The sequence below is a fragment of the Neofelis nebulosa genome, chromosome 16 (genome assembly GCF_028018385.1).
Source record: "Neofelis nebulosa isolate mNeoNeb1 chromosome 16, mNeoNeb1.pri, whole genome shotgun sequence".
NCBI lineage: Eukaryota > Metazoa > Chordata > Mammalia > Carnivora > Felidae > Neofelis > Neofelis nebulosa.
The window spans coordinates 47915258-47927709 of record NC_080797.1 but is presented as its reverse complement, the minus strand read 5'-3'; the positions used below and the strand labels follow the sequence as shown (position 1 = coordinate 47927709).

The 12452-nt window shown below is 37.9% G+C and overlaps 1 protein-coding gene across 7 annotated transcripts in view; it reads left to right on the top strand.

Moving 5' to 3' along the window:
* The window catches only part of TRIM37 (tripartite motif containing 37), a 148314-nt gene that overhangs the window by 60921 nt on the left and 74941 nt on the right, over positions 1-12452 (top strand). For all 7 annotated transcript variants that reach the window (XM_058703251.1, XM_058703253.1, XM_058703255.1 and 4 more), the window contains exon 13: positions 11985-12164. In XM_058703251.1, coding sequence (XP_058559234.1) covers positions 11985-12164 — 180 coding nt within the window. The remainder of the gene's footprint in view (positions 1-11984; positions 12165-12452) is intronic.

Here is a 12452-nt window from a genome sequence, read left to right as displayed (position 1 = left end):
ATATTTAGAAAAGCAGTTTTAGATAATTGTGAATTTTGGTATTACACCAAAGTTGAACAAGTTGTAGTTTGTTGAATGTAGTTTGTAATGGGGAATCTAGAGCCATATCAGTGAATTTTATTTTACTCTACTGCAGTAAAATTTGTTGATGTGGTATGAGATGTCTGTTTCTAGCTATGATGGTGTAATAAGGAGATAACCCTTTCTCCTGCAAAAATCAAAAAAAGAAAGAAAGAGGGGCGCCTGGGTGGCGCAGTCGGTTAAGCGTCCGACTTCAGCCAGGTCACGATCTCGCGGTCCGTGAGTTTGAGCCCCGCGTCAGGCTCTGGGCTGATGGCTCGGAGCCTGGAGCCTGTTTCCGATTCTGTGTCTCCCTCTTTCTCTGCCCCTCCCCCGTTCATGCTCTGTCTCTCTCTGTCCCAAAAATAAATAAAAAATGTTGAAAAAAAAAAATTAAAAAAAAAAAAAAAAAAGAAAGAAAGAAAAACAACACTTTCTGGACATGAGGCAACAAATGAAAGCAATCCTTTAGAAATAAGAAACAGATAAACTGTATGATTGCCTCACCTTATATAGCCTTGAGAGAGTTTTCAGTCTGTAACATAGGAGGAGCTGAGGTAGAGTCTGGCAGACTCTCTGTGTTTGAGTGCCCAGGAAGACCAGTTTATCTAGAATGTGTTGGACAGAATTCCAGAGAGGGGAGAGCTCCACAGAGAACTCTGGAGATCTGTAGAGGGTTCCCTTAAATTTAGTGTTCTGCAGAGTACTGATCAGGGCACATGTATGAGGAAACTATCTGAGGTTCGGGAAAGAAGCATCTGAAAGATTAGAGGGAGTGGTGCCTGGTGCCCATAAGAGGTAGTAATGTGTCTGTTCTTACAACTGTAGTGGAGAAGCTTGTAATTCATGGGCACTAAATACAATAGTCAGGAAATTGTTGCTTCAGTAATGGAGAACTATTAGTACTAGACTGAACACTGCTCCCAACCCACCTAACAAAGAAAAAGCAAGGCCTGAAAGATCTTGTAACTAAATTGTGTCCCAGAGCAAAGTTCAAGAAAATTTATAGGATCACAAAATGTCTAGCACCTGAAAAAGTCAAATTTACAATATCTGATGTTCAGTCAAAGATTAATTGACATGTAAGGAGGCAGGAAAACATCAAAAATGAGGAGAGTAATCAGTCAAAATTGATCAAGAACTATTTTTTTTTTAAGGATTATTTTAGGCTGATTATTTTTTTAAAGTTTATTTTTTTATTTTGAGAGAGACAGAGACAGAGACAGCGTGAGGGGAGGGGCAGAGAGAGAGAGAGAGACACTGAGAATCCCAAGCAGGCCCCAAGCTGCCTGCACAGAGCCTGATACCAGGCTCAAACTGGAGAAACTGAGATCATGACCTGAGCCAAAACCAGGAGTCAGATGCTTAACCCACTGAGCCACCCAGGCGCTCTAAACGATTTTTCTTTATGTAGATTACTTCTGTTGATGTTTTCAGAATTAGAAATTAAAACAAATTGATCTTTTTCAACGTTTTTTTTTTTTTTTTTAATTTATTTATTTATTTTTGGGACAGAGAGAGACAGAGCATGAACGGGGGAGGGGCAGAGAGAGAGGGAGACACAGAATCGGAAACAGGCTCCAGGCTCCGAGCCATCAGCCCGGAGCCTGACGCGGGCTCGAACTCACGGACCGCGAGATCGTGACCTGGCTGAAGTCGGATGCTTAACCGACTGCGCCACCCAGGCGCCCCGAAACGAATTGATCTTTTATTCACTAAAAATAATTAAACCTATTGCATATTAAATATTTTTCTTAAAATTTTTTTTAAATGTTTATTGATTTTGACAGAGAGAGCATAAGTGTATGTGTGCAAGCGGGGGAGGGGCAAAGAGAGATGGGGAGAAGAATCCCAAGAAGAGTCCAAGCAGGGCTTGATCTCTGGAACCATGAGATCATGACCTGAGCCAAAATCAAGAGTCAGACGATTAACCAACTGAGCCACCCAGGTGTTCCTCTACTTTTCTCTTAAAGTAACACTCATCATTATATTTAGGTCTACATGGATTATCCAGGATAGTTCCCTCATCTGAAGATCTTTAGCTTAATCCCAGCTGTATACTCTCCTTTTTTGCTTGAAAAGTTAACAATCACACATTCCAGGGATTAAGATGTGGATATCTTGGGGTAGGGGGTAATATTCAGCCTACCGCAGCCATAAACTATAAAGCCACTGTTAAAATGACAAAGACATATTGCTAATAAAGCAACAAAGGGGATAAAATCGATTTACAAACAAATACTTAAAGAAGGCAGAAAGAATTAATGGGTAACAAAAGAACAGATGGGATGAATACCCAAATGTATTCGTGTAAATTGTCTCACTACCCAGTTAAAAGGTAGAGATTGTCAACCAGCCTCCCCTGATTGACATTTATAGACTGATCAGACAGTAGCAGAAGTGCCCAGATTGTTTACCAAGAGAGGCCATATTCTGGGATATAAAACATATCTCAATAAATTCAAAAGGATTCAACTCATTCAAAGTATGTTCTCTTGCAATCATGGAATTAATTTAGATATTAACATACTGTATTTTGGAAATCTGAAATATTTGGAACTTAACACATTTCTAAATAACTCTGGATCAAAGAGGAAATCATAAGGGATTTTTTATTTTTTTTTCAACGTTTTTTTTTTTTTTTTTTTTTTTTTTATTTATTTTTGGGACAGAGAGAGACAGAGCATGAACGGGGGAGGGGCAGAGAGAGAGGGAGACACAGAATCGGAAACAGGCTCCAGGCTCCGAGCCATCAGCCCAGAGCCTGACGCGGGGCTCGAACTCACGGACCGCGAGATCGTGACCTGGCTGAAGTCGGACGCTTAACCGACTGCGCCACCCAGGCGCCCCAATCATAAGGGATTTTTTAAAAGTATTTTGAACAACAAAAAATATTTTGAACCAAATGAAAATGAAAACATTAGGATTTGTAGTGTGCTGCTAAAGTAGTAAGTAGAGGGAAATTTATAGCAATAAATGCCTATATACAGTTGACCTTTGAACAATATGGGTTTGAACCGTGCAAGGTTTGAACTGCAGGTTCATTTATACACAGATTTTTTTCAATAAGTACAGTAAGTACAGTATTGTAATTGTATTTTCCTTACCTTTTTCTTAACATATTCTTTAGCTAGCTTTGTTGTGAGAATATAGTATATGATACAAATAGCGTACAGAATACACTTAATCAACTGTTTATGTTATTGGTAAGGCCTCTGGTCAACGGTGGTCTGTTAAATTTTGGGGGAGTCAGAAGTCACACATTTTTGACTGTGTGGGGATCAGGGCCCCTAACCCCCCTACATTGTTGAAGGATTAGTTGGTAAGTGAAAAGCAGAAAGGTTGCGAGTCAGTGATCTTAACATCTACTTTAAAAAACTAGAGAAAAGAAAAACAAGTTAAATGGAAGGTAAGCTGAAGAAAGGAAATTACAATAAAGATCAGAGCAGAATGCAACGAAATAAAAATTGAAAAAGCAATAGAGAAAATCATTGAGATGAACACAAAATTAGACTAAACCTACATGATTGTGAGACTTACAGTAAAGCTACAGTATTAATATAGCATAGTATTAACATAAGGATAGAAAAATTCATCAATGGAATATACCACATTCAGAAATAAGCTCACATTCATAAGCACAACGGATTTTTGATACAGATGCAAAGGTAATGTTGTGGAGAGAGTATAGTCTTGGTCCTTGAACATTTGGATATCTATATGCAAAGAACATAAACTTATACCCATACCTCATACTACATATGTAAATTAGTGAAAATTGACCATAGTCCTAGATGTAAATTCTAAAACAAAAAAACGTATAGAATATCTGTGACTTTGGGTTAGGCATTGCTGTTTTACAAACCAAAAGTATAATCTTTAAAAGAACACATTTACTAGACTTCATGAAAACCATGAAGTTCACCTCTTCAAGTTACATAGACTTTTATCCAGAATATATAAGGAACTCTCAAAACTCAGCAATTAAAAAATAAACAAGCTCCCTTCCCCCTGGGGACAAAACATTTGACATCTCACTATGAAAGATATATTGATGGGAAAATAAACCTATTTAAAGTAATTAATAGAATTAGCCATTAGGGAAAGGGAAATTTACCGGCAATACACTACCAGTATACCCTATTGCATTAATCATTAGGGAAATGGAAGTTTATAAACAGTATGATACCACTATATCCTATTGCATTGGGTAAAATTAAAAAGATCATACTGGGCGGGGTGCCTGGGTGGCTCGGTTGGTTGAGTGTTTGACTCTTCATTTTGGCTCAGCTCATGATCTCACAGTTCGTGAGTTTGAGTGGGCTCTGGGCTGTTAGGAGCCTGCTTGAGAATCTCTTTCTCTCTCTCTGCCCCTCCCCTGCTGTCTCTCTGTCTTTCTCAAAAATAAACAAACATTTAAAGAAAGAAAAAAGATCATACCAAGTATTGGCAAGAATATATAGAAATTTGAAGTCGTGTACCTTCCTCATGGTAAATGTAAAACAGTAACTACCACTTTTGTAAACTATTTGGTGATTTGTTAACAAGCTAACTATACACTTGCTACATGACTCAGCTAAGCCACTCCTAGATATTTACCCAAGAGAAAAGGGACTGTATGTCCACACAAGGATTTTTACTCAAATGTTCATAGCAGCTTTGTTTGTAATAGCCAGATAGAATCAACTCTAATTTCAATCAACAGCTGAATAGATAAATAAATTTTGGTGTGTCCCTACAATGGAATACCACTCAGCAATAAAGAGTTATGAACTATTGATACATGCAACAACATGAATGATTTTTAAATTATTTGTGAAAGAAACTAGAATATGTATATATGATTCCACTAATGTAAAAACTCTAGAAAAATGCAAACTAATCTGTAGTGACAGAATGCATGTATGTAGTTGTTTGGAGATGGAGGGACAGACAGGGCTGGGGTTAGGTGGAGGAAAATGCTAAGGAAGGGAGCACAAAAGGCAGAGGAAACTGGGAAAGGATGTGTTTTGTATCTTGGTTGTAGTAATGGTTTAATGGGTATGTATTTATGTGTATGTGTGTATACATATAAAAATTACCAGATTGTGTAACTTTCTTTGTTATACTTCATTAAAGCTATTTACTCAAAAAACAAACAACAATGAGAACTTAATTGGTCTGTCTTGTACTTTGTTTTTTTTTTTGTGTGGGTGTGTTTTAAATTTTAGAGAGCAAGTGTGAGGAGGGGAGAGGGATAGGGAGGGAGGGAGGGAGGGAGGGAGGGAGAGAGAGAGAGAGAGAGAGAGAGAGAGAGAGAGAGAGAGAGAGAGAGAGAGAGAGAGAATGAATCTTAAGCAGGCTCCATGCTGAACCCAACAAAGGGCTCGATCCCACAACCCTGGGAACATGAGCTGAGCCAAAATCAAGGGTTAGATGCTCAACCAACTGAGCCACACAGGGGCCCCTAATCTGTCTTATACTTGGAATGGATGTTTTACTCATGTGTTGATCATTTAGAAAATAATAATTTACAGGGGCACCTGGGTGGCTCAGTCGCTTAAGCGTCTGACTTTGACTCAGGTCATGATCTCACAGTTCTTGAGTTTGAGCCCTGCATTGGGCTTTGTGCTGACAGCTCAGAGCCTGGAGCCTGCTTCGGATTCTGTGTCTCCCTCTCTCTCTGCTTGCACTCTCTCTCAAAAATGATAAACATTGGGGCGCCTGGGTGGCGCAGTCGGTTAAGCGTCCGACTTCAGCCAGGTCACGATCTCGCGGTCCGTGAGTTTGAGCCCCGCGTCAGGCTCTGGGCTGATGGCTCGGAGCCTGGAGCCTGTTTCCGATTCTGTGTCTCCCTCTCTCTCTGCCCCTTCCCCGTTCATGCTCTGTCTCTCTCTGTCCCAAAAATAAATAAAAAATGTTGGAAAAAAAAAAATTAAAAAAAAAAAATGATAAACATTAAAAAAAAGAAAATAATAATTTGCTAAATATACAGTTGACACATTTCACCATGTGATATTAAAGAATTACATTCATTGATATTACCATTTTTTATCAGGAGAGTCCTCAAGTATTAGAAAACTTTTTTTTTTTTTACGTTTATTTGTTTTGAGAGAGCTGGGGAGGAGCAAAGGGACAGGGAGAGAGAATCCCAAGCAGGCTTTGCACCGTCAGTGCAGAGCCTGACACGGGGCTCGAACTCACAACCGTGAGATTATGACCTGAGCTGAAATCTAGAGTCAGACCCTTAACTGACTGAGCCACGAAGGTGCCTCTGTTAGAAAGCTTTTTTTTTAAAAAAAAAAATTTTTTTTTTTTAACGTTTATTTATTTTTGAGACAGAGAGAGACAGAGCATGAACAGGGGAGGGGCAGAGAGAGGGAGACACAGAATCTGAAACGGGCTCCAGGCTCTGAGCTGTCAGCACAGAGCCCGACGTGGGGCTTGAACTCACGGACCGTGAGATCATGACCTGAGCCGAAGTTGGACGCTTAACCGACTGAGCCACCCAGGCGCCCCTGTTAGAAAGCTTTTAAGCTCATGTAGCACCTCCAGATTTTCCAGAGTTAGGACTTTTTTATTTCAAAGCTTGTGTTTTATCATTGGCAACCAATATTGGAAGTTTTTTTCTTTAGATGTTTTGGTCCAGAAAATGTCTGCCAGATATCCACAACTGAATAACCCTTGTTTATTGTTGTTCTTTTAATTTGATATTACACACAAAAAAGTGACTAGTGAATTTGCAACTAAGTTAAAGTTATTTACCCAAGACAACCATTGTACATGACTATACAGCAAAAGTACTTTATGTATGTGTCCCATTTTGTGACAGCAAGATGTGAGATTTAATAAAATGTATCAATTTTACTACTTCATCAAAAACATTCCTGAGAGACACTGGCATTTTGTTTCACTGTCTGAAAGTGTGTAGTACTGAATAATTTAATGACTTTAGTGGTACATTAAAAACAAATTTTTTTTAATGTTTATTTTTGAGAGAGAGACCAAGAGACAGAGCATGAGCAGGGAAGGGGCAGAGAGAGAGGGAGACACAGAATCTGAAGCAGGCTCCAGGCTCTGCGCTGTCAGCACAGAGCCTGACATAGGGCACAAACCCACAAACTGCGAGATCATGACCTGAGCCAAAGTTGGAAGCTTAACTGACTGAGCCACCCAGGTGCCCCTTTACTGGTACATTTTTAACTACTGTTCTTCTGCACCATTGTTCCGAGTGTCCTCACAATGAAAGAGGCACACAACTTAATATTACGATAATGGTTGACATTTTGGATCTCTGAAAGGACCATTTAGGAGCTGACCCTTGGGCACACAGATTACATTTTAACAACTTCTGACATAGACTAACCTTAATGCAGAATATTCTTGCCCCTACTGGGGAGTCAAACTATGAATAGTGCTAGTGATATGGAAAGGATTCTGCCTTTGAATTACAAGTATGTTTTAGCTATTGGCTTTGCTTCAAATCTCCTGTGTGATCTTTAGCAGTGGACTCACCTGTATTTTCTTTTTTTAATGTTTATTCATTTAGAGAAAGAAAGAAAGCACCTGCATGTGCCTGAGTGAGTGTGGGAGGGGCAGAGAGAGAATCCCAAGCAGGCTCTGTGCTGTCAGCGCAGAGCCTGACTCAGGGCTTGATTTTACTAGCTGTGAGATTATGACCTGAGCCAGAATCAATAGTTGGCGCTTAAATGACAGAGCCACATAGGCGTGTCTCTAACCTGTGTTGTTATTATAACAGCTAACGTCTGCTATGTATTTACTTTATGCCAAGCACTGTGCTTTATAGTACCATTTTTCTTTACTATCCCCTTGTGAGCTGTAGGTTATATTAGTCCCATTTCACAGATGGTAATACAGTGATGGCTCAAATTATTCACTCAAGATCGGCATTGTTTAACAGCAATCGGTTTAACACAGACTTTTTGGTTTCTGTATTGTTGTTGTTAACGACCAAGCTGTTTTGATTCTCTGAAATGAGCCATTTTGGTTGGAAAGTGGTTGATCGAGGGCAGAATTATAAGAATCTCAGTGATTACAGGATTTTGTTTGTGTCCCTGTTGCTACCATTAAATCTTGGGCCTCTCCTCATCTCTTGATTAAGCTATTTCTTGATCTATCTCTATTTCCTGTGTTGGAAAGTTTCCTTTCTCCGTTACTGATAGGTAGATTTTGTGACATTTCTATTGCCTTTGGTACTGATTTTATTTCTGTGCTTTTATTGTTGATCATATACACTTCAGGAACCTAAAGTTCACATTGTCTTATAAACAGCAATAAATGTTATCAGTGATAATGAAACATTCAGGATACTGAGGTTGAAAAAGATTATGATTCATATATTTGTTAAATATTATCTAAATACTTTAGCGAGACCTTTCTATTCTGATAAAGTGACATCTTATTATCTGTTAATTCTCTTAACACTTCAATAAACCTAGAGGAGAGTTTTGAATACTTTTTCATTAATATTAAAATGTCATTCAGTTATGGAATTCAGAGTTGAACAGTGAAGTAGTTTAACTGCCAAAATACGAAATAAAACTTAAATCTTTGTGTCATTATCTAGTATATTTTAGTATCATCTGGGATGCTGCAGAAGTACTATCATAATTTCATTATGCTTAAGTATCTCTCTAAAGGTGTGTTGGCATACACGTGTATAGACTTTCAGAGAATATTTGCATATGAGTGACATCCTGAAATTAACTCTACAGTCCTTGCTGAGTGCCTTGTTTTAGAGAAGGGAATTTCTTTGAGTTGCTTAAGGAAAGAGTTGAACTTTTCCTGGAGGAGTAATTAAATAATTCTAAAATTTTTAAGTGAACAGTTATTATATTTATTCAGAGCCTTCAGTTTGGTAGAAGGAATATTCAAATTTAAGGTTTTAGTTTTATCTAAGATTGGGGTTTAGATGCTAAGTTAAGTATTTTAATTTGGATTAATTCCCACATTTGTTAGAAATACAAGTATGTATTTGTCATGATTTTAAAGAACTAAAGCTGGTAAAGGAACTTCTTTCATACATTATATGGTTTTTCATACAATGTGAGTTTTTACTTTTTTCTATTGATCTTTGTGCTCGCTTCGGCAGCACATATACTATTGATCTTAAACTTTTATCTGTTTTGAACCCAGATGTATTTGACTATCTGCATTAATGTATTCTCCCCCAGATTTTCAATATTCTTGATTGTTTTTCTGTGTATTTTGAGTTTTTCACTACTCATTTTAAAAATAGAAATAACAAGTTAATATTGTAGAGGTGAAATTCATGTAACATATAATTAACCATTTTATTTTATTTATTTTTAATATGAAATTTATTGTCAAATTGGTTTCCATACAACACCCAGTGTTCATCCCAACAGGTGCCCTCCTTAATGCCCATCACCCACCAGGAGCTCCCCTCCCTCCCACTCCCTATCAACCCTCAGATTATTCTCCATTTTTAAGAGTCTCTTATGGTTTGGCTGCCTCCCTCTCTTTTTTTTTTTTTCCCCTTCATCTCCCCCATGGTCTTCTGTTAAGTTTCTCAGGATACACATAAGAGTGAAAACATGGTATCTGTCTTTCTCTGTAGGACTTATTTCACTTAGCATAACACTCTCCAGTTCCATCCATATTGCTACAAAAGGCCATATTTCATTCTTTCTCATTGCCACGTAGTATTCCATTGTATATATAAACCACAACTTCTTTATCCATTCATCATTTGATGGACACTTAGGCTCTTTCCATGATTTGGCTATTGTTGAAAGTGCTGCTATAAACATTGGGGGTACAAGTGCCCCTATGCATCAGCACTCCTGTATCCCTTGGGTAAATTCCAAGCAGTGCTATTGCTGGGTCATAGGGTAGATCTATTTTTAATTTTTTGAGGAACCTCCACACTGTTTTCCAGAAGTCAAGCTTTCACTTTTTGCAGATGACATATTATACATGGAAGACCCAATAGACTCCACCAAAAGTCTGCTAGAACTGATACATGAATTCAGCAATTCTCAGAATACAAAATCAATGTACAGAAATCAGTTGCATTCTTATACACTAATAATGAAGCAACAGAAAGACAAAGAAACTGATCCCATTCACAGTTGCACCAAGAATCATAAAATACCTAGGAATAAACCTAACCAAAGATGTAAAAGATCTGTATGCTGAAAACTATAGAAAGCTTATGAAGGAAATTGAAGAAGATATAAAGAAATGGAAAAACATTCCGTGCTCATGGATTGGAAGAATAATTAACCATTTTAAAATATACAATTCAGTGGAATTCAGTGCATGTAGAGTGTTGTAAACCATCACCTCTTTCTAATTTCAGAGTGTTTTCATCACCTCAGAACACCCCATACCCATTAAGTAAACACTCCATATTCCTTTCTTCCCCTATACCTAGATAAATACAATTTTGCTTTTTCTGTCTCTGTGTATTTGCCTATTGTGGATATTTCATATAGAAGATCCTATAGTCGGACCTTTTGTGTTTGGCGTCTGTTCACTTAGCATGGTGTTTTCAAGGTTTGCTCATGTTGAAGCATATACCAGAACATCATTCCTTTATATGACTGAATAATATCCAATTTTAAGTATATACTTCAATTTGTTTATCCATTCATCTGCTGATGGATATTTGGGTTGTATGCAACTTTTGGCTATTATGAGTAATCCCGTACAGTTTCTATATGGACATATGTTTTTGTTTCTTTTGAATATACACCTAGTATAGAATTGCAGGATTATATGGTAATTCTGTGTTTATAACATCTTTGGGGACTTGCCAAGCTTTTCCACAGTGACTGCACAATTCTATGTTTTCTACCAGCAATGTATGAGAGTTCATATTTCTCTACATCCTCACCAATATTTAATAATTTGTCATTTTTAATTATATTTTATTAGCACCCCTGTGAGTAAGTACCTTTGTTAAAGCAAAAGTAACTTTGAAAGTACTATTTTATACAAAATTTATTTATTTTTTGAGGTGCTATTTTATACCTGCTATATTGGTAAACCTGTTTTTTAAATTTTTGTTAAGTTTTTATTTCTTTTTTCTTTTTTATTTTTTTTTAACGTTTTGTTTATTTTTGAGACAGAGAGAGACAGAGCATGAATGGGGGTGGTCAGAGAGAGAGGGAGACACAGAATCTGAAGCAGGCTCCAGGCTCTGAGCCATCAGCCCAGAGCCTGACGCGGGGCTCGAACTCACGGACCGTGAGTTCGTGACCTGAGCTGAAGTCGGACGCTTAACCGACTGAGCCACCCAGGCGCCCCTTTAGTTATTTCTTTTAAGAGAGAACACAAGTAGGGGAGGAACAGAGAGAGAGGGAGAGAGAGAATCCCAAGCAGGCTTTGCAGTGTCAGCACAGAGTACAATGCGGGGCTCAAACCTACAAGCCATGAGATCATGACCTGAGCTGAGTTGGATGCTCAACCAAGTGAGCCACCCAGGCGCCTCTATTGGTAAACATTTTTTTTTTTTAATTTTTTTTTTTTTCAACGTTTTTTAAATTTATTTTTGGGACAGAGAGAGACAGAGCATGAACGGGGGAGGGGCAGAGAGAGAGGGAGACACAGAATCGGAAACAGGCTCCAGGCTCTGAGCCACCAGCCCAGAGCCTGACGCGGGGCTCGAACTCACGGACCGCGAGATCGTGACCTGGCTGAAGTCGGACGCTTAACCGACTGCGCCACCCAGGCGCCCCTATTGGTAAACATTTTTAAGAGGGAAAAAGGACCTGGTGTCAATCATTTTGTCAGAACCCATTACAAAACTGGTGTCTTTATAAATGATAGTCATTTCTGAAAGAAATGTGTCAGTAAGTTTTTTCTCAGGTTATTAATGACCTACTTAGTGTTTCAGTATGTTTGTCTTCTATTCTTGTTTATTAACTCTGTATTAATAGTCTGTTTTTCAAATTTAGGTATGAGTATCGTGTAGAGATGGTTCATCAGTCCTGCAATGATCCTACCAAAAATATCATTCGAGAATTTGCATCTGACTTTGAAGTTGGAGAATGCTGGGGTTATAATAGATTTTTCCGTTTGGACTTACTTGCCAATGAAGGATACTTGAATCGGCAAAATGATACAGTGATTTTAAGGTAATAGGAAACATTTGATATTGTTTTTATCATGGGGGAATAATGTCATCAGAACTTTATTTTGAAATTTATTCATTTAACAAACATGAATACTGAAATTCATACTAACTATAATCCTATTATGTTTTTGTTTCTTTTCAGAAGTCCTGTATAGTGAGTAATATAACTTAGAAATGTGCTTGACATCTAGTTAGTAATTCCATAGAAAGGAAACTACTACTTTTTTTTTTTTTTTAATATTTATTATTTTTGAAAGAGAGAGACAGAGTGCAAGTGGGAGAGGGGCAG